Source organism: Prunus persica, chromosome G6 (genome assembly GCF_000346465.2).
Source record: "Prunus persica cultivar Lovell chromosome G6, Prunus_persica_NCBIv2, whole genome shotgun sequence".
Taxonomy (NCBI): domain Eukaryota; kingdom Viridiplantae; phylum Streptophyta; class Magnoliopsida; order Rosales; family Rosaceae; genus Prunus; species Prunus persica.
This window is the reverse complement of record NC_034014.1, coordinates 28,363,236-28,387,517: the sequence shown is the minus strand read 5'-3', so window position 1 is coordinate 28,387,517 and position 24,282 is coordinate 28,363,236. Positions and strand designations below refer to the sequence as shown.

At 37.5% G+C, this 24,282-nt stretch overlaps 5 protein-coding genes across 8 annotated transcripts; all 5 read left to right on the top strand.

The window, feature by feature from the left end:
* LOC18775153 lies at nucleotides 68-3,841 on the top strand. Of its 2 annotated transcripts, none has more exons than XR_002272048.1 (8): nucleotides 68-1,507; nucleotides 1,960-2,037; nucleotides 2,144-2,286; nucleotides 2,432-2,502; nucleotides 2,780-2,875; nucleotides 2,989-3,081; nucleotides 3,194-3,349; nucleotides 3,474-3,841. XR_002272048.1 is itself a non-coding variant. In XM_020566056.1 (8 exons), the coding sequence occupies exons 1-7, from the start codon at nucleotides 1,049-1,051 to the stop codon at nucleotides 3,274-3,276; spliced, it is 1,023 nt and encodes a 340-aa protein (XP_020421645.1). In that variant the 5' UTR covers nucleotides 68-1,048; the 3' UTR covers nucleotides 3,277-3,288; nucleotides 3,474-3,841. The 2 variants fall into 2 exon arrangements, 1 of the variants encoding a protein (XP_020421645.1); XM_020566056.1 differs by having other exon boundaries at nucleotides 3,194-3,288.
* LOC18772152 lies at nucleotides 4,489-6,036 on the top strand. 2 transcript variants are annotated; one of them, XM_020565192.1, is made up of 3 exons: nucleotides 4,489-4,892; nucleotides 5,131-5,392; nucleotides 5,661-6,036. In XM_020565192.1, the coding sequence occupies exons 2-3, from the start codon at nucleotides 5,140-5,142 to the stop codon at nucleotides 5,693-5,695; spliced, it is 288 nt and encodes a 95-aa protein (XP_020420781.1). In that variant the 5' UTR covers nucleotides 4,489-4,892; nucleotides 5,131-5,139; the 3' UTR covers nucleotides 5,696-6,036. The 2 variants fall into 2 exon arrangements, with proteins under 2 accessions (XP_020420781.1, XP_007208271.2); XM_007208209.2 differs by having other exon boundaries at nucleotides 4,576-4,892; nucleotides 5,138-5,392.
* Nucleotides 6,337-9,382, top strand: LOC18773184 (tafazzin). The gene is made up of 7 exons (XM_007205092.2): nucleotides 6,337-6,787; nucleotides 7,337-7,455; nucleotides 7,548-7,613; nucleotides 7,750-7,947; nucleotides 8,031-8,149; nucleotides 8,401-8,506; nucleotides 8,675-9,382. Exons 1-7 carry the CDS (start codon nucleotides 6,559-6,561, stop codon nucleotides 9,227-9,229), a joined length of 1,392 nt encoding a protein of 463 aa, XP_007205154.1. The 5' UTR covers nucleotides 6,337-6,558; the 3' UTR covers nucleotides 9,230-9,382.
* Nucleotides 14,877-18,376, top strand: LOC18772144 (F-actin-capping protein subunit alpha). The gene is made up of 10 exons (XM_007205565.2): nucleotides 14,877-15,272; nucleotides 15,411-15,526; nucleotides 15,775-15,864; nucleotides 16,007-16,071; nucleotides 16,534-16,695; nucleotides 16,909-16,987; nucleotides 17,146-17,223; nucleotides 17,499-17,573; nucleotides 17,657-17,692; nucleotides 17,925-18,376. Exons 1-10 carry the CDS (start codon nucleotides 15,167-15,169, stop codon nucleotides 18,030-18,032), a joined length of 915 nt encoding a protein of 304 aa, XP_007205627.1. The 5' UTR covers nucleotides 14,877-15,166; the 3' UTR covers nucleotides 18,033-18,376.
* Nucleotides 19,981-23,947, top strand: LOC18775125 (heparan-alpha-glucosaminide N-acetyltransferase). 2 transcript variants are annotated; one of them, XM_020564986.1, is made up of 13 exons: nucleotides 19,981-20,403; nucleotides 20,568-20,705; nucleotides 20,813-20,894; nucleotides 21,625-21,701; nucleotides 21,805-21,920; nucleotides 22,026-22,143; nucleotides 22,321-22,437; nucleotides 22,544-22,635; nucleotides 22,778-22,844; nucleotides 22,931-23,012; nucleotides 23,095-23,186; nucleotides 23,282-23,425; nucleotides 23,513-23,615. In XM_020564986.1, the coding sequence occupies exons 1-13, from the start codon at nucleotides 20,269-20,271 to the stop codon at nucleotides 23,519-23,521; spliced, it is 1,269 nt and encodes a 422-aa protein (XP_020420575.1). In that variant the 5' UTR covers nucleotides 19,981-20,268; the 3' UTR covers nucleotides 23,522-23,615. The 2 variants fall into 2 exon arrangements, with proteins under 2 accessions (XP_020420575.1, XP_007205146.1); XM_007205084.2 differs by having other exon boundaries at nucleotides 19,986-20,403; nucleotides 23,543-23,947.

The following is a 24,282-nucleotide window of genomic DNA, read 5'->3' as shown; positions in this document are numbered from 1 at the left end:
TTGGTGAAGATGGCCATGGCGACCCAATTTTTGGGGGGGTTTTGTTTTTTGGTTTCTTTAATTTTGTCATTATTTATTTATAGGGAGGGTCGCAATTTGTCCCATCGAGGGTCGGCAACACAATGCTCTCAGCATTGTCTTGTAGATAAGATGTTTCTTTAAGCACTACCTGAGACATGACAATATATAAATTACAATTCAAAAAGATATGTATATGTACAAATGAGTGTACATAAGCAAGCATTCATTTATGCGGACAGGCATATAAGTAAGAAGCATGCAAAATTTATGCGTATGCAAAACAAAGGGTAGCCAAGGCCTAAGTCAGTATATATGATCTGAGAGAAATGCAGATATGACTGAAAAGAATGGAGACAGAAGGAAATTTGCCCAAACAATATGCTTAGCCCTCGCTTCGTGGTCTGCACCTAACCAATTCCACCAGACGCATCTTTGTCAGACATACTGCCCGCCGCCGCAAGGACGCCGACGATGTTTTAAGGACGAGGAGGAGGAAACAATATTTTCATCATTACTTAAAATTTGCAATGATATTATATATAAATGACGAGGTTAAGGTTGAGGTTAATATGCTGCTGAGCTTCTCCTTATTTTTTGTGCTCACATTTCATTTCATTGTGATGGGATCTTTTGCCTATATATGCATGCTTATACCATGGATGTTTGGTTATGCAATCCAGCCATAAAATGAAAAAAATAATTCAACCTTCTTCCCGATTCCTGTCTTCTTCATCAAATAATGAGGGACACCTATGCATATTTCATTAATTTAAATATTTATGTTATTTATTTAATAATTATTTTTACAAGTAATTTGATATCATTTAACTACAATTATCCATCAACATAGTCTTGAAAAATATACGAAAATTGGTAGTGAGTCCAACGAGTATGCCTCAAATAAAATTATTTTTCATTTGAGTCGAGAATTAAACTTTCTTGTTTTTGGTCGAAGAGAATTAAACTTTCTAGTTGTAGCTCAGAAACCACCCACAAGAGAAATGAGAGAGGAGAGGGAAGAGCGCAAATGGGGAAGCCCTCTTTCTCACTCGGATTGACAATCTTCGTCTCCCTCTCTCTCACAGCCTCCTCCTACTCCATCTCATCCTCTTCTTCATGTTCCCCAATCTTTCTCAAACCATCTTCACTATCAACATCTCCCAAAGCCACCCCTTCAGACCTGCTCTCTTTGCTGGGCTCCAAATCCCAGTCTTCAACCATTAACCCCCTTGTAGCCCAAGAGCTCACTTCTTGCTTCAAATTCCTCGTACCCTTTACGCCAAATGTCAACAAATTGTGCCCACAAAAGTACCCCAATAGAAAAGTCTTAAACTTGAAGCAAAAGGGTGATTTATGTCAACGGGAGGAGGAGGATGAGCTTGTTTGGTGGCCTCCTCAGCCGGTTTTGGAGCTTGCTCGCCTTGCTGTTGACTCTGGTGGAGACCCAGCTGCTATTCAACGTGCTTTGGATCCCACGATGATCACTGTCAGTCTCTTTTTCCTCTTTTCCTTTAGCAATTGCCGATGCCTCATGTCTATGTTTGCCTTTTGTGCTTAGATTTGGCGTAAAATTGTAACTTTGGTTTGGCAGCATTCTGATAAATTGTTGTCGGGTGCTTATCAGTTCTTTTTCTGGAAAATTCATGGATATTTTTCCGAAATTGGTCTTCATTGTGTAGGTTTTTCCCCATTTTGATTACACTTAATTGGGAGATTGCAATTCATCCACATATTTACATCACCCTGTTCCAGAAAGTGGCTCTGACCTCTGGCATATTATGATTATACTTATGTGGGTGTTCCATATACACATTGATGGTGTCATCTCATAACTATAACTAAGATTTATGATGAATTGAATGTATTGTCTGGGTTGTTTTACTAGTCTATCTGTACACCAGTTGTAACTGGACGATGTTTAATTTAGTAATGCATTAGGTACCTGATGTTGAAGGATCAAAAGCGAACCGATGTGAGCTTACTAGAACTCCATATGGGAGACGCTTCATAAGTGAGGTAGGTTTGCATCAAAGGAATGAAACTTCAAATTTTCGATTTATCCTCTAGTCAAGAAATTAATTCTCCTTTTGAATTCATATAGTGCTCTTCTGTTGCACTGCAGGAGTTGAATTCATATCTTGAATTTTTATTTGAACTTATTCTAGCTCGGGGTCCCGCTTTTGGGTTGAATGTGTCGTTGAGTCGCTATGATTTATTCCATGGCCACCTTTTTCTTGCCATAGACACTGGAAGACTTGGTATATTGTAAGTTGTTATCTTTCTTACTGCATCCTTTCTTGTATTGTTGGTACCGTAAAAGGCTGAGAAAATATTAGACCTAAGTTGCAGAACGGACAATGTTTTACCTATCATTGGTTATTTCAAGAACATATCTTTTTATGTTTGACAGATTCCATGCCAAAGAATACCCTGCATATGATAAAGAAGTATTTCCATACAATATGGGCTACTGTCAAGTAGGTAAAGATGCCTTGATTACATCTTTATTTTTGCAATTCTCAAAATCTGTTTTGGTACTCTAATACTAGCTGTTCTGTCTTCCAGAGTGACTTATCTGAAAATAGAAAAATTAATGAAGAAAGAACTTAAAATGAAATCCTCTTTTTAGCTTTATTAAGTAGTTCCTCAAATTTTTTGGTTCCTCATGTCAAGCAATTACATTTGGTTAGATAACATGGTAATTTCTTGTGGTGAAATGTTTTTGTTACACCTGTTGTTCTTATATTACATCTCTTAGGGTCTAATGTGAGATATGATGATTCAATGAACTTGCGAAATATCCTCTGGCTGGCTCCATTGCCAAGCAATTCAACTAAAGCTTGGGTAGCACCAGGTACCCTTCCATAACCAATGCACTAAGATATACTGGTGGTGATTAGTAAAAAATGAACCATATGCTATTTCTTTTGTAATAAAAGTTATGTAATACGGCTTGTTGATTTTCAGGTGTCCTTGTAGCGCTGGATGCCCATCCAGAAGGCATCATATATAGAGATCTCATACCTGAATATGTAAATTTTGCTAGGACAATATATGAAGGTTTGAACTTCCATTATCATTTTCACTCCCACATGGGTGATATGCCATTTTCCGTTTCCTAACATAAGTTCCAGAAGATTAAGAAATACAATTTTTCATTGGTTCTGGTCAGACGATCTTGGGGAAGTTGCAGTTGATGTCAACTATTTGGATGTTGGGAATGCAAAGTCGAAGTTCCAACTTTTTATATGCTGAGCTCTTTTCAAGGTTTGTACCTATGCTTTCCCTTCATCGCCTAGTCTATTGCGCAACAGTGCCAAGTAACCATGTAAGGAATCTACCTTTGTTTTGTTCTGTAAATAGTACTATAAGTCTTCCTTGGTTGTGTTCTCTTTTCATTCTGATAGATGAAATGAGATGACTTTTAATTTCTTTTCGGGGCACAATTGCAGTTATTTATCATGGATCAACCCCAAATGCGATACGAGCCAAATACAAAGTCTCAAGTAGGCTGTCCAGGATGATTCCTTTGGTTTGATTGTGGAAAGTAAGATCCGAGAGTACACAAGAGATGCGTTGGTTTGTTCTTGCTGCAGATTTCGCTAGGCATGCAAGCTGAATTTGCCAGTGTCGGTGCAAATGTGGTTGTGCTGTTTTACCTTTACTTCTGTTCCCAAGTGTGGAGCTCTGCAGATGAACTCCCCAATTCATTGTTCCTAAATCATCATTTCTTCCCCATAATTTAATGGGGATGTGATTTGTAAAGAATGTCTTGGTTACTAGCTTGTTAATAAGAAATCTTAGATAATTGGTTGAAACAGAATGATAAATTAGAGTTAAAAGAAGAAAAATTAAAAGGGTTAATTGTTTTATTAGTTCCTGAATTTTGACCCAATTTGCATTTGAGTACCTCAATTTTCAAAATGGTTCCCGTGGTTCTTTAACTTTAGTTTCGTTTGGACAAATAATCTTGCCGTCAATTTTGTTAATTTTTTCTGTCGATTTTGTTATTTTAAAGATATGATTTTTTTATTCATTTTTTTGGTTTTAAATTAAAAATACCATTTTGCCCTTGCATTTAACAAAAAAGTTAACGAAATTGCCGACAAGATTATTTGTCCTAATGAAACTAAATTTAAAGGACCACGGGAATCATTTTGGAAATTGAGGTACTCAAATTCAAATCGGGTCTAAATTTAAGGACTAATAAAATGTTTAACTCAAATAAAAAAGAGAAACCATGCAATAGTGTTCAATCTCTCATAATGAACTTGATTTCCCTATTAAACTAGGCCACAAAATGACATTTCCCTCTATTAAAAACTGGAATTTTTATAGAGCAAACTCTAAAGCCCAAACCTAGAATATTTGTAAATAATTAGTGTAGCCCTTGATCACTCTTAAGGCTCGTTTGGGAGTGATTTTGAATAGGCTAAAAAGCACTTCTATGAAGAATTACTTCTTTAAGTAATCACTTTAAGTGGTTTTAAGTGATTTTACGGAGAAGCACATCCCAGAAGTGACAGAATCACTTTTAAAAGAGCCCTTATTTGTTAAGAAGCCGAATATTTGTATTTTGGGTCGGGTCGGGTTGTGGTTACACCCGGACACTCCCCGCCTAAATCTCCCATCATAAATAAAAGAGGACAAAGCAAACACCCGGAGGTTAATTGGGATTTCTTTCTTGTGCCCGCAACATTTTCTCGAACTTTTTGTAATTTCCGGTCCTTTGGGTAGCTGCCTGCCTGCCACAGGGAGGGGTGTGAGGGAGGGTTTTACAGTAGCCAGCCACCAAACACCTCAAACAATCTTCAATCATCTTCATCTCAAACTCTGTTCATCGTTCCGTTGCCAAGACTTCAACTTTCAAGGTAATAAGTTTACTTTCTCTCTTCTTCTCTCTCTCCCTTCCTCATTTTTCTCTGCAACCAAACTTAAACCCGTGCTTTAGAATAGTTGAGTGACATTTGCTTCTTCTTCTTCATGGAGAAGTGCAGTATTGTTGATCTTGTCGTTTGCAGATATGGTGTTTGTAAAATTGCCTCTTAGACAATTTGCGTTAGTGTTGTATGAACTATAATTTGTTGGGCAATCTCTAAAGTGAACTAGTTTGCAGTAATGGCCATGGAAGAGCCAAAAGACCCGTTCAAAGGGGTTGATTGGAAAGCTGTTGGTAGTGACATGCAGAAGGACCCCAGTGTTAAGCCGGGCATAAAGAAGCGGCTTCCCAGAAAGATTAGGCAGATCCCAGATTGCTATTTTCTTCCTCGAAGATCCCTACCCTATAACATTGCATTCTTTGGAGCATGTATTGCTGGTGGCATTGGTGCTGGGATGCTGCTGGAGGTCTGGATAAACAAGAAAGTTAAAGGTACGTATGCCCTATAATCCTGAAAGTTTCCAGCTTTGCAAGTTTAATGCTTTTGGTTAGATGCACTGCATATCTGAGCCTTGTCCATGGTGGGTTTAAATTGCACATTCAGAACATTAGGAATTACGAAAGGAGATGTTAAAATAAGAAATCTATGATCAGATTGCTGATTTTTTATGGTTCTACTTTGTTGTAATGCTTAGCCTATACTTTTCTGATTGTTGGAAGTAGAGTTTATGTGCTAATATATCATGCTTTGGTGCTGCAGATGATGGAGGAGTCATATGGGAGTTTGACAAATGAAGCCTAGAGAGACGGAGTTGTTAATGTGGTGGCATTGCAAATTTCCCCTCTACTCTCTCTGCCTCTTTGCTCTTTCAGAATATTCTTAATGAGAGATAAAAAGCTGTAAAGACAACTGAGTTTGGTTTCTATGCTAATGTCTGGTCTTGGCATTTTGATAATGAGCACACTATATTGTTTTGATATCGGCTCTCCGTTCTGTTTCAACTTTCATGTTCAGATTATAAGAACTGATCACAACTCTGTGTCATTTTCTGTACTTATTCCACAACTTCTCATCTTTGGAGAAGATCACAATCGTCCAATAGTAGAATAAACTGGGGGAAAGTCATGATTATTTATTCTTTAAACAAGCCTTAATTGGGATTACATTTTCTTTATACAAGCGATATTGAGATTATTTTTTCTTTGTACAAGCGATAACACAACACCTATGGTGCATGAAAATCTGCTCTTAACCATGATTATCAATTATTTCACAAATAACTAAATCCTTTCTCTAAGGAAGATTATGACTGAAATTAAATTATTACTTTTTTGAAGATAAATTTTTACCTAAGTCAAGAGTTTTTTTAATAAAAAAAGGGCTTTCATAGACTTGGAGAGATTTTTGGGGCAATAATCCGAACAATACGAGTAGTTTTTAGGTGCGCACTACGCACCAGGGTACATCGTGCACCCCGGCACAACACAAAAAAAGCTTTGCCGCATACCACTTCCTTCCTCTCTCTCGCTCTCTATACTCGCGCTTAGGCTTGGCTCCTCTCTCTCTCTCTTCGAACCCCCGTTTGTCTCTCGTCTCTGTTTGATCTTGTGCTCTCTTCTGATTCAATTTCTCTGTAATTGTGCGTGCGTGTTTATAAATGGCTGCCGCGAGGGTCGAGCGTGGCGATCTGTGGAAGAACAAGGCCCTGTCCGTACAGCTCCGGCTCAGGGAGCGGTTCAGAGTGGAGGTGGACCGCCGGCTCAAGCTCCACCCCATTTTTACAGACGACGGTTACTTCTCCTCCACATTCCAGCGCTGGCTCCAGCGCTTTCGTGACTTCCGCAGAGACTCTCTCCCTTCTTCCACTGTTTTTTATCGCAAACGAGGTATTTTGTGTGTGTGTGTGTGTGTGTGTGTGTGTTTGTTTCCATTTTCATTTTCGGAGCCGATTGAAATTTGATTGATGTGTTTCTGTCATTACTTTTTTCCGTATTTCTTAAAAATTGCAATTTTTTAAATAAAATTCGTGGCGGTGGACTTAGTTTAGGCAGTGAAGAAATCACAAATTTTTAGTTTTATTTAGTTAAAATGGTTTGATGAATGTAATTCACTCTCTCCTAGTCTCTTGCAGTTAAAAATCAGTTAGCTGGCTAGCATGAGAGGCAAGACTAGTTATGTTTCAAATTAGTAAGAAATTAAGAATTTCAGCTTGGTGACGATTTTGGGTTCCTATTGGCGCGCATTTTGTTAGTAACCAATGATCCTTTTTTTTCCGTTAATCAACTGAAATTTTTTGGGTTTGAAATTTTTTTTAGTGTTTATAATAGCGTTTGTTTAGTTTGCACTTCTATCTATAATCTAAACATGTGGGAATTGCTGTGAGTTTTTTGTCAGACCCATAATAAAAGGGTGATTTTTGTTTTTGCTGCCTGCAGTGGGTAAGGAATTCAATGCTGAAGAAGAATCAGTCCTTCTTCGCATGCTTCAAGCTGTGGCTGTTCCTGTGATTGGCAATGTTTGTCATGTGTTTATGAATGGATTAAATCATATCCAGGTATGTGAACTTATGCGGAATTGATATAACCCAACACCTTGTTTTCTACTTTTGAGGGCTGCACGAATAATTTGGGTTTTTGGGTGTGATAGGTTTATGGTGTAGAAAAATTACATGACGCAGTGCTACACAGACCCAAAGGCCAGCCTCTAATAACGGTAGAGCCCCATGATCCTATTCTATGGATCTAGAACTGAGTGTATTTTAATCTATTGGATTAACCACCATTTGCTCCTCCACTTTCAGGTTTACCATTGTTGAATTATGATGTTTTCTTTATGTATTCTGTTTCAGGTGAGCAATCACGTTGCTTCTATGGATGACCCGCTTGTTCTTGCTGCATTGCTTCCTCGACATGTTCTTCTGGATGCTCAGAACTTGAGGTGGACACTGTGTGCCACTGATCGATGTTTTGCAAATCCTGCAACTTCAGCATTTTTTCGATCTGTCAGAGTCTTGCCAGTTTCTCGCGGTGATGGGATTTATCAAAAGGTATTCTTTGAAATATGTCTTTAAGGTTTGCTGCATTGCTTACTTTTTAAGTATAGTGTGATAACCACGCCCATGTGATTCAGGGTATGGATACAGCTATTTCGAAACTGAATCAAGGTGGTTGGGTGCACATCTTCCCAGAAGGTAGTCGTTCTCGAGATGGTGGCAAAACCATGGGGTCTTCCAAGAGAGGTGTTGGGAGGTGAGGATCTTGTTGTGAAAGTGTGTTGCAGAGATAGATTCCCCTTTTCTTGGATTCATAGGAGTTTTTTAAATGATTTTTTTGAGGGTTGGCTCCCAAGCTTTGGTCTTTGAGCTGTGAGCTTCATTGTAAAGAGATGTGTCTTCCTTTTGAATAGTAACTTTTGGCACATTGGTTGCAGCTGCATTTGGATGCAGTGCTCTTTTCTTTGGAACACTGTTTGATGACTGTTGCATATTCTTACTTGGCAGGTTGGTCCTTGATGCTGACAATATTCCTATGGTTGTTCCATTTGTACATAGTGGGATGCAGGACATCATGCCTATTGGTGCCAGCATTCCGAGGATTGGCAAGACGGTAGGTAGTCTAATGCTTGCTTTCTCAGTAGATGTTCAGTTTTTCGCAACTCAGTGTCCTTTTGATATGGTGATGGTGTTATCTTTCCAGTTAGATATTCTTTTAAGACTTTAGCAATCATATGAGTGAAGGGATAGGCCTTTTTATCCAGTCTTTTGGAAAATGTAGGTGACGGTGGTTATTGGAGATCCAATCTACTTTGACGATCTGTTAAATTGTGAAGGAGCTAAGCATGTATCAAGAGGAAAGTTGTACGATGCAGTATCTTCAAGGATTGGACATAGACTGCGTGAACTGAAAGTTCAGGTGGACAAATTGGCTCAAGTGACTCGGCCCCAAAATCTTCCTGCACAGAACACAGAGCGTGCTGCAGTCATTTTGCAGCAGGTTGACTGGGAATCATTCGGAATGGGGAACTTAGTATCTTCTGAAGATGATGGTTCACAGGTGCCTGAAACTCAGGTCCAACTAGTTTCTACCCATACACAAGAGCCCAGGTCTACCGATACTGATCGGCGTTTCAGAGTGGGTTTCTCTCGTGAAGGTGGCATTGCGTCGCGGATGCGTAGTTTTATGGACCACCCTGACTTGATGGGTTTTGCAGCCAGAGGTTTATTTATGAACCGTAGAGTTCATGAAACAACTCCAAGTGGTAGAGGGGTTGGTCCCTTGAAAGCATGGAAACAATATTTGGAGGCCAATGTATTACCACAATGGAATTAGTTCTAACATAACACAAGGAGAGTGAGAGGCCGATGTAAATTAAAATTTTGATTTTCATCATAAATGAATTGAGGTTTTTGTTTAAAATTTTCTTTTTGTTTTAAGTTTAAACGGAAGTTTATAATAATTTGACTTCACCTCGTTGGTTTGAAACCGATAAATTTTAATAAAACTCAATTTGATTCAATAGTTAATAATTTTTTTCTTCTTCTTATTTTCACTTGGGTTGGATCTTATGTTCTTACAAAAGAACCTACTAAGCAGGTTAGTTTGACAGTTGAATTATATTTGTTCAAAAAAGATAATAACTAATTAAATAATTTCTGTTATTTAAAATAAAAATAAAAATACATAAGCATATCGTTCCTTTCTTCGCGTTCAACCCAAAACAAATCACGTTTCTTTCTCTCAAATTACTTTATATAGTGTAATTTTTCCGCAAATATAATTTCAAAAACTACAAACCAGCTGAGTTCCTCACTACAATCAATTTGCCTACATTTCACATCATTGAAAGAAAACACAACTCTTTCAATTAGAAACAAAAAGGTTCTCTCTTTTCATTAATTTCTTTTAATCTTCTTTTGTATGATTCATCGTACGTTGTTGCTTCTGCCAGAAATTGGCAGAGTTTTGCAAAATGCCAGAAGAAATGGTGGTGCAGATCTTGTCAAGGCTTCCTCCGAAATCTCTAATGCGATTCAGATGCGTTCATAAATCGTGGTACAATTTCATCAATGACCCCAACTTTGTGGATGTCCACCTCTCCAAATCCATAGACAACAGATTTTCATCCAAGACCTCAACTTGTGTCCTCTTCAAGCGTTGTGTCCTCAACAATGAAGCAAATCATATTTTGTTGTCACTTGTTGATCTTAGCAATGACAACGATGATGTTCAAATTCAATCTAATTCTATCCGAGACCTCAACCTTAATAATGTTCCTCCACTTTCTGTAGGGCTAAGGCACGACTGTTTGGACATTGCAGGCCATTGCCATGGGATTATTTGTCTAACTGATTTCTCTGAGAATGTTTTTCTATGCAACCCAGCTCTAAAGCAACTCAAGCTTCTTCCCAAGTCATGCCTTCGTCTACCTCAACCTCCCCCGAATACCTTGAACAGATTGCAGTCGACAGGGGTAGCTGTGGGATTTGGCTACGACAGCAGAGCCAGGGTTTACAAAGTTGTTCGAATCGTAATGCATTTTGAGGGGTTTTGGATCTTGTTCTTCCCTCACATGGCAGAGGTATATACCATGAGCTCTAACTCTTGGAGAGAGATCAAGACTGATATACCAAGCACTGTGGTTTGGTCATCTTCTTCTTCCCAAATCTACTTCAAGGGTGTTTACTATTGGTTTGCCTTGGAGCTGGACAAGGAAACCCTAGACGAAAACAAGAAAGTCATGCTCTCCTTTGACATGGACGATGAGTTATTTTTCCATACGCCGGTGCCGGATAGTTTACAAGATTCAGAAGAAAACTATGGAAGCCTTGGAGTGTGGAATGAATCCATTGCTCTTTTTTCTTATCACGTAGAAAGTGGGGTTTCTAAATTCATAGACATATGGGTGATGGATGGTTTTTGTGGTACCAAGGGTTGTTGGACAAAGCACTTAACCATCGAACCTATAGCAGGCATTGGGATGCCGTTGACATTTTGGAACAGTGATGAGCTTCTTCTAGTTGCCACAGATGGATATGTAGTTTCCCACAATTTCGATACAAAAGTGCTTAGAAATCTTCCTATTCATGGTGTGCTTTTTGAACATTTTCAAGCTGTGCTTTATACAAGTAGCCTCATTTCAGTTAATTGAGACAACAAGAAGATTCTCATGTTAAGTAATCTCTCATTCTTCTACTTCTTTTAAGAAACATTCTTTTTGTAATTGTTGTAATTTTAATGAAATATTACTTTTGCATGTGTGTCAGATTGTAATTTGCCAATTAGGAAGCTGATATGGGTTTTCAATGAAAGTGAAGGGGAGGTTAGGAATGGTGTGTATACTGTGAGATTTATTTTATTTTAATAAATAGTATAGCCGCGCGGCTATACTATTTAATAAAAAATATTTAAGCAGTCACAAGTATAGCCGGACGGCTTTGCGTTTCAAATATATTTAAAGCGTATAGCCGTGCGGCTATACTATTTTTTAAAAGAGCCCCGTGTATAGCGGAACGGCTATACTGTTTAAATATATTATATATAAGAGTAGAGCCGACCGGCTATACTATTTAATAAAAAATTCGAGTATAGCCGCGCGGCTATCCTATTTAATTAAAAAAAATGGTCTTCTGTAATGCACAAGAACTGGGTCTTTCCTGAACAAGCGCTTCCCGTGGATCTCATCAAAAGGTAAAATCTTATGACCACAACGTTTTTCATCTAAAAATTTCAGCAATGGATGCAACTCAAATATTAGAGCTAAGACACAATGTTACAGGGAAAAATGAATACAATTAAAAGGTCTAAAAGATTTGATGAATGCTGTCATTATGTTCTAAACTCAAGTCTCAAAAACAACAAAGATGAAAGGCTTGATGGCTTCTAATTATCTACCCTTTGCTATGTTCAGAGGAATGGCAGTTGAAGATCCAAAATCGTGACACGGTGTACGCTTACTGATAGAGGACTATCCATATGCTGCTGATGGGCTTGGGATATGGTCTGCAATTAAAACATGGGTTAAAGAGTATTGCTCCTTCTACTATAAAAATGATGAAATGCTTCAAAATGACTCAGAACTCCAGGCTTGGTGGAAGGAACTCAGAGAGGAAGGTCATGGTGACAAGAAAGATGAACCATGGTGGCCTCAAATGCAGACTTGTGAAGAGCTGATAGAATCATGCACCATTATCATATGGCTCTCTTCAGCCTATCATGCAGCAATCAACTATGGCCAGTACTCTATAGGTGGATATGTCCCGAACCGGCCAAGCATAAGCCTGCGCTTCATGCCGGAAGAAGGCACTCCTGAGTATGAGGAGCTCAAAAAAAACCCTGACAAGGCATTCTTGAAAACATTTACACCTCAGCTGCAGACCCTGCTTGGCATGGCCTCCATAGAAATCTTATCAAGGCACCCAGTTGATGAGCTTTATCTTGGGCAGAGAGGCACCCCAGAATGGACAACAGATGCAAACATGTTGCAAGCCTCTGAGGATTTTAGAAAGAAGCTGGAAGGAATTGAGAAAAGAATTATAAAAATGAACAAGGATAAGTGAGCCTGGACTTACTGGCAAGGGAATTCCCAACAGTGTCAACATCTAATGCTTCTCTATTTTGTATATTTTACTCATCCTTCTCTCTTGGCTCGATATGTTTTTTTTGTTGTTGTTGTTGTTGTTGTTGTAAGAATAAATTCAGAAATTGTTCATGTGTTTACTATGTGAATCGTGGGGGATAAACTGGAGATACACATGCTGAAATTACTTCATGGACAAAATCTGCAAACATAATCTCAGCTACCTTACCAGCTGCGTAAGTGCTGCCTCGATCAAAGACAAGACAAAATCCATACATGAGCATATCAATAATATCCAGAACTCATCAGCTTTCAAGTTAGTCCAAAGTCAAATAGATCATGAAACATAATTAAGAACCAAGAGACATTCAACAATCAGATTTCATTGGTATAAAATTAAACAACAAAAGCAGACTGGCAAGTCCTGCATCAAACAGAGCTAGTAATACCTCTTTATTTATCATTGCTTGCTACCATTACATTAATGATCCATCAAAACCAGAGTATTATAGTTTTTCATGAAACAAGAGTATAACCAACAGGCTGCACACCAGTTTCTCCAATTGCAGAACTTGAAGGTATCTGCTTGGCACCTCTTTGCCCAAGTCCAAGAACTCCGTCGTTGTCGAGATCAGATAGAACCTTCTGGTCAGCAAATGGGCCTTCTCCTTTATAAAAATTCGGCTCTGTTTCTTCATCAGCCACAGCTCTAGCAAGATTAAAATTATTTTGTCAACCAAAACTAGATTTCTTGGTAGGTCTTAAAACATATTTTTTATATGATTACACAATTTGTATGGAAATGAGCCTCTTACTTCGGATCATACACTTTGCATTTGATTAAATAAGTATTTAAAGAGCATAGCCGGCTATACTCTCCTTGTATATATGAATATTTAAACAGTATAGCCGCGCGGCTGTACTATTTAAAACAAAATGTCCCCCGTATAGCCCTACTATTTAATAAAAAATAAATTAAAAAAGTACAGCGTATAGCCGCTCGGCTATACTAATTATTAAATTTTTTTTAGAATCCCGAGTATAGCTGACCGGCGATACAATTTATCATAAAAAAATTTAAAAAGTCCGTAGTATAGCCGCGCGGCCATACGCTTTGAATATATTATATTTTAAAAAGTGTGTAATGTATATTATGGTATACTCTTTCGACATATCCAAAGCATATAATGAGGAGTGAGAAATTTCACAGTAAATCAATCTGAGTGTTTAATTTTTTCATCATTTTTTTTCGTGAGAATATTTGCCTTTGATCTACCTCACTCTCTTGAGTGCTACTAAATTCTGTTACTGTACACATTATTTGTCGTAGAGAATTGCATGCTGAGTTGGAGTGGTCTTGGTAATTACTTCATTTTTCAAACACTTTACATGAAGAATACTACATCCTCTCTTACTATTATATTCATAAATCTTTGTTTGAAATTGTTGTTCTGGTTGGCAAAGAGATTGCAAAATCACCATCTTGCATTTTTGTTACAACAAGTAAGAAATAATCTTAGCCTCCCATATTCTTTCATAGTTAGTAAAATACGGAACGCGAAAAATACAAATATAATATGTATGTGTTTATTATGGCAAAATTTTGGCAAGTTACAACTGAAAATTTCGGCCACTATAATATTTTAATATATATTATTTTTATTCAAAAATATGTGAAAATTTTGTGTATAATATGTAAATTTTGTGTGTATTATTGAAAATTTTATAAAAAAACATGTATATTAAAATGCAAACGTTATTAGGCCATTACACGTCACTTTTTTAAAATGCAAAAGTACAATACACATATTGTATATTTTTAATGTTTAACTAGCCTCTTGACACATGCTCACGCATGTGCCAATTGGTTTTCTTTTTCTTTTTTATTTTATTTTTAGAATTAATAAAAGATAACAGGGTAGTTATGTTCCATAAAAGTAGGACCTATTATCTTATTTTGTTTTTAATTTTAATTTTTTTAATATTAAAACATGTGAATTTACCATATTATCCTCATTTAATTAATAATTTCAATTCTTAATGTTTGAATTAACAAAGGACATTTTCTGGTATTTTGAATGTTTCACTATTCTCTGCCTTTTGCTTTATATATATAGATACACATATTTTTTACAAAATTTTCAATAATACACACAAAAATCATGTATTATACACATAATTTTAGTATTTGTAACGTTCATCCAATAAAAGAAGGAGATGATATTGTGGTGGATGATTAGATGTTGCATGGGTCAGTGCAGAGGCTACAATCAAAAGGCACTACTTTCTGTGATGGCAATCACAACCGTCAGTTATCCTCAGATGGTATAATGATTGGACGGACAGGATCATGGGCATCATTGACCCCAGCAGGTTTTAGTGGTTACAAAAACCATCCCCACCACTCAAAATCATTTCGAGTTACAGTCACCGCCTCACACCTCCCAGGTGACCTTTACAGATCACAATTCACACACTTCAAAGGCAACTCTCCTCTACGACGCGTTTCAATCATAACAAATCCAGTCCGTTGATTTTTGTGGGCCCCGAGAAACTCAGCGTCTGGATTCTTACAGTTTTACGTGTTTCCCAGGAAATCACTCCTCTCTCTCTCTTTCCCTCTGAATCTTGCACCAGTTCATTTCCCATTCAAATCTCAGAGAGAGAGAGAGAGAGACTGAGAGAGAGAAATGGCGGACGAAGAAGAAGCAGAGCTTAGCGAGAAGCAGAAGAAAGAAATAGCAAAGTGGTTCCTTCTCAACTCTCCTCCAGGAGAAATCCAATTCGTTGCCAAAGGTCTCACCTTTGACCCCAAAGCGGCACTCTTTCTTCACATTTCTTTCGCTTTCTCTAATTTTGTTTCATTTTTAAATTTCAATTTTTGATCGATCATGTGAATCTCATTTTGTATTTGGTGTTTGCGTTTGGTGGCAGATGTGAAGGCGGTACTGAACGACGACGTTTTGTACGAGGAGGCTGCGTCAGAGGCATTCCCACTGTATAACAAATCCCACTTGATTTCCCTCGAAATGCCCGGTCGAATTGGAGACGTATGTTTTCTTATTCTTTTTTCTGTTTATTTTTTTTTTCAATTGAAGTCTCGACTTTTCTGAATAAAGGCTCCCTCTTGGTTTTAGTGTTTCATTTCGACGAATTTTGGAGCTCTTATTTTATGAAATGTGAACTTTTTTACTCTTTTTGTTGTACGTATTTGTGCTCATTGGTTGTTCTTTCTCAAATATATGGAATTGTGTGCATATATGGATTTATCTACTTATCTTTTTTTTTTTGTGAACAGGTTATAGTTACATCATTTGGACAGCTCAATGAGACTGAGTTTATTGATCCCAGGACTGCTCAAGTTGCTGTAGTTGACCACATCAAACAGGCAAGTCTTATGCTTCCACACACCTAATATAAAAGCTTTCCATGTATTTTTGTTACCTTTGTTTGTAATTACATCCTATTTTATTTTGTCATCTAAGTTTTGTTACCAATTATTTCATCATAATGTGCTAAAATTGGTTCAGGTTTGTACAGTGGTGAGACCTGCTCTGGATGAGGAACTTCCATCAGCATATGTTGAGGAATTTCGGTATGCTTTTCTAAGTTTTATGGCAAGAAATTCTGCATTTTGTATTCTCTAAGAAAGTTGACTTAATATTAGGGCCTCTAGTGTCTGCTTCATGTCAGGCATGCATGTTGATGTGCGTATTCCAAGTAATTTTACATGGCCATAGTATTCGACCCTGCAGGAACTACTTTCTTTGTCAATTTTATACCAAAGTAGTTTTTACTTGCTACAGTAAACTGAGGTTTGAGGATGCCTTTCCATAATGGCTGAGAGAGAACTTTGCCGTAAACTTGTTACTTATGATCAAGTTATCTTTTGAGCGTGCTTGTTCATATGTCTATACAAGAATGAAAAATTATTGACGGCTTATGGAATTGGAAACATAGCACACAAAGAACCAAACTTGTTTTTATTTTATTCATGTGTGTATTTTTGTGTGTGCATACGTGCACTTGTGTATAATTCCACATTCTTTTGTGTCAGGTGTGCTCTCGATGCAGAAATACTTAAATATGTTGATGAAGCTTATCCAAAGGGAATTTGCTCAGTATACTGTGGCAATGGTAAAGATGTAGAGGGCCCAGGATCTGACTTTGAGCTTGTAGTGGTGATTTCAGCTGCTAGACATAGCCCACAAAATTTCTGGTGCGTGAAATTAGTTATATACCCAACCCATGAGCTTGTTATTGCTCTTTAGTTTGTATTTCAGTTAGAACAAAATGTATATGTAGTCTGTACCAACAAATGTGTCCTGTTATTACACCAGGTCATTTCGCTGTTACAAATACAGTTAGATTTTCTTTCTTTCCTTTTTTACGTGGCCATCTTCTGATATAGTTTAATTGGCATGTTCCATAGCAACGGTAGTTGGCGCTCGATATGGAGCATTGAGTTCAAAGATGAATTACAAATGCTGGAATTGAGCGGCAAGCTGCAGGTATTTGTTGTTTTGGACTTGGTGCATGTCAGATATGCAGACTGGTTTCTTTGTCTCTATGCAATTCAGACTGCAGTAATTTGCTTGGTTCATAGTAATAGAACCTAACCTTGAGTTAACTGTTTCTCATCTACGTCCTCTTATTCTTATCCTTTCAGGTGGGTGCACACTATTTTGAGGAGGGAAATGTGCAATTAGATGCAAAACATGAATGCAAAGATACAACAATTTTTCAGGTTGAAGTTAAGATATGACTATTGCCATGTATTGTCATTTTTATTTTGGTATTACTTGGGATGATTTATCATGCTAGGTCTCTACAGCAACAGTATAATTAAATTTGATATTGTGATGCTTAAGCATTGGATAGTTCCCATGTCGTGCTTCACATTATTGATAAAACATTTCCTGTTGCTTTTTAAACTTTTTTTCATAGCTTACAGATGTGTCCGTTTTATTCACCTATTTGATGCCTTCTTTTCTTGATTGATATGCCTCATATATGTTGCAGTCCTCTGAAGATAGTGCAATTGCCATAGGCAATATTATTCGCCAAAATGAGACAGAGTACTTGTCATCTCTCGAGGTTCGAAACATCCCACTTTCTTCAGTTTATAGCTGATGTTGTTTTACATATTGAGCTTTTTACTAACAAATTTACTTATGCAGGAATCCTATTCAAACTTGCCCGATACTACTTTCAAGGTACCATTGACTTGAACTGACCCTGAAGTTAAACTTTTTGTATATTGGTACAGTGGAACATATTTGGACATGATACGTCCAACATAAAACATGAAACACATTTGCAGAAGAAAAATGTGTCTGTATTATGTCTGAGCTCAAAACCATTCCAGTTGTTATTTTGTTAAATCTGTATTATGTTTTAACGGGAGATTGATTCCAGTGCTAACCTTCAAAACTTAATGTGATGCAGGATCTTCGAAGAAAGCTTCCAGTTACCCGCACCTTATTTCCATGGCAAAATACGTTGCAGTTCAGCTTGACAAGAGACATTACAAAAGAACTTGGCATTGGAAAGTGAATTCCACCTGTTCAACTGAAAGAACGAGTTTCTTCCCATCTAGACCCATTGCTTGAGTATGCCAGTCATACTTAGCGCTGACTATCTGTCGTTCCATTCTCTCGTTTCCATTCTGAGTCATGTCCTCTGCCGTTGAAGCTTCTTTCCCTCAGTTTTGGTGCTTGTAATATAATTGTTATTTATGTCGTGTATAGTAAAGGGTTGTGGCTGATTCTCGTTGTGTTATAAACTTGTAACTACTGAAGCTGTCGAGGAGTTTGTAATTTTATGTATTCTGAGGAGTGGCTTAATTTGTGCCTTTTCTTTCTACAAAGTGGAGATTTAAATTAGACAAGTTTGTGATCTGTGTGGTTCAGTGGTTACTAATTAACCGTTAATCTCTGGACTCTGGAGAATATGTTGCATAAGCATATCACTTTTCACAGATGTAAACCAAATTTAGGTTTCGAAAGCCACAAACTTAATCTTGTTTAAGGCATTAAACGTCGGTACTAATAAAGATCATAAAATACAGAAATATCAATGCAAAAAGAAATTAAATTGTAAATAGAAGTACAGAATGAAACGCACGAAATATTTCTATATAAATTGTCGAAAAACATAACTGGGCTAGGTCAAGCCCGCGCAAACCAGTGCTATATAAAGAGCTAACTGAGCCTGTGCTGTTCTTTGAAAACATTTTCTCGCCGCAGATTTTCAGCAACCAAACGGCGAACTTTCACTTTCTTCTTACCTCATGTACTGATTTTTGGGTTAGGGTTTGGAATTTGATTCTCTTCTCACTTAAATTTGAAAACTTTCGTCTTGTATTTGTATCGTATTTATTCTGATACTGTTGTAGTTGGTTTGATTACAGCTTCCACTTTCTCTGCTTAAAAACAGTGCAAGGCCACCTTATAGTAAAGTAAGGATCTTTCTCGCAAATTTAGTCTGTTTGGTTACAGAGAAAATTTAGGGAGAAAATAAGGTGCATTTCATTATGTTTTAGCACTGCAAATAAATACGATATACAAAGGAATAGACTTGACAAACAACTGACTGGGTTAGCTAAGATGTTTCTAATTATTTCATCCTTGAACAAATTTATTCTTCATCAATAAAATCTTCCCCTCTGAATCTTCTTTGGATGCTTCTTTTATGTTTGATCCATTTGGGACCCTTCCTCCCTCACTCTGTTGTGTTTGTTTACTGGTTAGTATTTGTGTCTTTGTGTGTTGTCTGTTTTGTGTTTGTGTCTTTGTGTGTTGTCTGGGATGATGCAAATTAGCCAAATCATATGTGGATGTGCTCCATGGGGCAGTTTTTCATAAGCTTGTACTGGTTCCTATTTGAGAGGCATTTTGCCTCTCGTCTATGGACTTGGTTAGGCTTTTGATATTTGCCTTCTGTAGAAGTGCATCTATCTGATGATAAAACAGAGATAAGGGTTCTTGCTGACCAGAATTTTCCTGTCTTTCTTGAATTGGTTATTTTTGTGTCACCTTTTCTTTGCTGACCAGAAATTCCAATGATGTAACCTTTTCTTTGTGATACAGACAGGATGACAGGTGCAGTAAAAAGCTTGTAACTTGCTGCAGAGTTGAGGTGGCTGGAAATTATTGTGGATTGTTGATTAATGTAAAAATTGTTCCAAATCCCAATTATAAGATTTTTCCCTTGGAATTTCTCCAGAAAACAAAGGCTAATACAGTCTGTATAGTGTGATACTTTGAAGCTTAATCCACACACTCCCATGGTACCAATGAATCAACAAGTTATGACTACTGCAACAATTTTCAGTATAAAAACATGGTTTTCTTTTTTTTGCTGGAAGAATAATAGAAAAACTGAAATCATAATGAAACAAAATATTTGTCTTTTATGTTTATCCATAACAGTTATGTTCTGACCTCACGGGTCTTTTCAAAAAACATAAAAAAGGAGAGGGCAATATACACATAACACAGATGCTAGCATTCCCCAACTCGAAATTACTACACTATGGGTTGTTTGTTAGTTGATATATGTATTGAGGATATGAGATATTTTATATTTCAATGATTCATTCAATCCTCTAGAGGGGTAATTGCAAATTGACAAATATCCATGCAATCAGTCAGTCAGTCATCACTACCTGAGAGTGGACTCTGAGTTTAGTTATATAATATATTTTACAAGTAGCTTTGCTTAGCTTTTAGCTGAACTGAATAGCTCATCCTCATCATCATCAAAGCTCAAACACCGTTGACGTCACAAAATGGCCGAAATCAAAGCCGATACGACCACTCACCACCACCATCTCAACTTGTCGGAACCCGATATTTCGGACCACAAGCCTTCCAAGCCGAAACGTGTCGCTTCCCTAGACATCTTTCGTGGCCTCACTGTTTCGGTAACTCAAACAAATTCACTCTATAGTTTACTTTTGTTGCTTCAATTCAGTGTCAAAACCGTAAACAGAAACAACGTTTTTGAGGTTCTTGTCGGGAGGAAACGAGACTTTTGTTGGCGTTTATGAATTTTTGACTTGGCACAATTTTCTTCTTGATGATGCAGCTGATGATTTTGGTTGACGATGCTGGTGGAGAGTGGCCTGTGATTGGGCATGCGCCATGGAATGGCTGCAACCTTGCTGACTTTGTAATGCCATTCTTCTTGTTCATTGTGGGCATGGCCATTGCACTTTCTCTCAAGGTTGGTTTGCTTTCCTTTCTCTGTTTTTCAATTTTTCCTTCTTATTCAACAAAATGGTAGCATAATATTACAGTACAAATTTGAATTAATGACCTTTCTTCTTATAGAGAATACCAGACCAACTTTTAGCTGTCAAGAGGGTGATTCTTAGAACTCTCAAGCTTCTGTTCTGGGGTGTCCTATTACAAGGTCACTGTCCTTGAAACCTTTTATTGAATATATTTGTTTGTTGGGTTCATTTTGACTCCTACTTTGCTTACATTTTTGGCCTTCAAGAGAAAAAAGACATATAAACTAGGGAGTATTATGTATTCCCTTTATTGATTTCATTTGCTTTCAGTTTCTAGTCTCATGTGAAAGAAACTCAAATAATATGATGTAGTTTTGTTCCATTTTCCCCCAGCTGAGGGGGTGAGGAAATCTGGCATAGCTAAATAAGGGAAAAAAAAACATTTCTCATCAAAATCTTAATTGCTTAACACTGCATTGTTTATTGTGATTCAACTGTTGCTCTTTGTATGATGCATCACTTTACATCACACTTGAAATTAGAAAGTTATTTCGGAATGCCTTGAATGCTACTATTGTTGAGGAGACTTGACTGGCATGGCTGCAGTCTGCAGATATTAGCTTAGATGGTTCCTGTTAAAGAGTTAAAATGTCAACGGTTGACTTGATTAATTCTTTAACAGTTCCTACAAGGCTCTAACATGTGGATGGACTGCTAGGAACTTAAGTTTCTTTTACTAATGAGGCTTAGAGGTCATTGACAAGTTAAGGGTCTCAGAATAATAACCAAAAGTCTACATATCAACATGTTTTCATAATAATCTGTTACTATTCAAGGACATAAAAGCAATAAGGGTCCAGACCTTACTTTGATACTCTCATGTTGACATGCCTTCAATATGTTGTGAAGGAGGTTTCTTACATGATCCTGACAAATTAACATATGGTGTTGACATGAAAGAAATAAGATGGTGTGGGATTCTCCAGGTAATTTTGATAATTATATGCATTTACGTGTTGTTGATGTTGATTACACAGTTTAGTTTTATGATGCACTGCAACTTGTAGTAATTCATGTTGCCCTTTGTAGAGAATTGCTCTTGCATATCTGGTAGTGGCTTTGATAGAAATTTTCTCCAGAGGTGCACAAACCAAAAATATGGCACCCAGCAGGTTCTCCATATTCAAATTATACTATTGGCATTGGTAATTCTTTTATTTCAATGATGCTATGGTTTTTTTCCCAATTTTTTATGGTTCTTTCATATTTAGGAAACAATTATGAATGAATTCTCCATTCAAAATTTCCAGGCTGGCGGCAGCATGTGTTCTCACTATTTACTTTGCTGTAATTTATGGGACATATGTTCCTGATTGGCAATTTACTGTCCTTTACAGAGAGAGTATTGATTATGGGAAAAGTTTCACTGTAAGCCTCCAGTTCTCACATCTCACACTTCTACTAAATGATAGGAATCTGTTAAATCTTTGTAAGAATTGCCGAGTAAGGAAAATTTGAATGTGTTTGAAGCTACAATATATTCTGTGTTTGAGAATTCTTTTCAATGGCAATATTCATTTATCTACAAGGATTTCTTGTCAATAGGTAGCTTGTGGCGTGAGAGGAAAACTAGATCCTCCTTGTAATGCAGTAGGATATATTGATAGAGAAGTGTTGGGAATCAATCACATGTATCCGCGTCCAGCTTGGAAAAGATCTAAAGTATGTAGTTTAATCTTATATATATTGTTTATATGATTTTCTGATGAAGAGCATATATCAGTGTCGGTTGTAAACGTTTAACCTTCTTTACTCCAAACTGCTGCAGGCTTGCACTGAGAATTCCCCATATGCAGGACCATTTCGACATGACGCTCCATCATGGTGCCATGCTCCTTTTGAACCTGAAGGAATTGTAAGGTAAATATAACCCTTTCCATTGTTGGACTTTAACCATTGCGCACTGAACTGGTTTTGGTGTTGTTCAACTACAGCTCAGGGATTAAGCCCTTGAGAAACTTTTTAGAACTTTATATTTATGTCGATTTGTTTCATCCTGTAGCTCTATATCTGCAATTCTCTCCACAATCATTGGAGTACACTTTGGTCATGTGCTTATACAAATGAAGGTCAAGTCTCAAATTTGATATACTTAGAGCTCCCTGGTTAGCATATGCAAGACTCTTCCTCACTGTTTTCATGTTTCCAACAATAGGGTCATCCAGCCAGACTGAAGCATTGGATCCCAGTGGGCTGTGCTCTCCTCGTCTTAGGAATTATTCTTCATTTCACTCATGGTGCGAACTGAGGCGAAGTGTATGCATCTATGTTGTGTTTACCAATCAATCATATATTTCTGATGTTTTATGCCCAGTGCAGCAATTCCTTCAAACAAACAGCTATATACATTTAGCTATGTATGTATAACATCTGGAGCAGCAGCTTTGGTGTATTCAGCCTTCTACATTCTGGTATAGTTTTGTCATGAAAATTTTGATGGTTCTTATCTTTATTCATGAGGTTTCTCAAATTTTCTCTACTAAAGATCAACATCCTGCAATGCCAGGTTGATATCTGGGGTATAAAGTACCTGTTCCTGCCACTGGAATGGATCGGCATGAACGCTATGCTTGTGTATGTTATGGCAGCTGAAGGCATCTTTGCAGGATTCATTAACGGGTGGTATTACGAGGACCCCCATAACACGCTAGTATGTTCGAATTCCATATGTTTTTTTGCCTTCATTTTTCCAATGTAATTACCATGATTTTCGTACTAATTATTCTTTCATTCATAGTTAGTTTGAATTGACTTGTGGCATGGGCAGATATATTGGATTCAAAAGCACATTTTCGTGGGGGTTTGGCATTCGAGGAGAGTAGGCATTCTGCTCTACGTCCTCTTTGCAGAGATCTTATTTTGGGGCATTGTTGCTGGCATTTTGCATCGGCTGGGCATATATTGGAAACTCTAAATTCTAATCCTATTGTTAGTACCTCTTTAGTTTCTGCCCTGCTGAACCTTGAACTACTTATGTATGGCTTCCTCGGGTTGAATAATTACCGTGACATTATCGTGTACATACATATCGTTGGATAATAGTGCTCATTGTCATTGAAATTTTCTTGTATAAATGTGTATTGGTACCTATTTTTCATTTATCGATTGTATAAATGAAAAAGAAACAAGCAAACACTCAATAATCCACAAACTTTTTGGGTCCCTTTTTTCAGTTTTGTTTTTGATACAAATGATATTCTACTCTAAAGGCGAAACGAGACTACAATAGGCATTTTCAACTTTTCCTTATGTGGTCGCTGTTTATTAATTTCTGTGGGGGCATAGTTTTGATTGGGATTTCTGTATGGACTTGGATATACATTTTCGGGCAAAGACACTGACATTAGAGCAGCTCCAGCGAGGGAGCCCAGCCCGAGGCGAGGGCAGGAAAAAAAAAAAAAGTCGCTCCAGCGTACAGCCCAGGCCCGGGGGTGGTGTGGGACCCACCAACTCGGGCCAGCCCGAAGGCGAGACCAGCCCGAGGTCCAACTCGCGTGTTGCTGACGT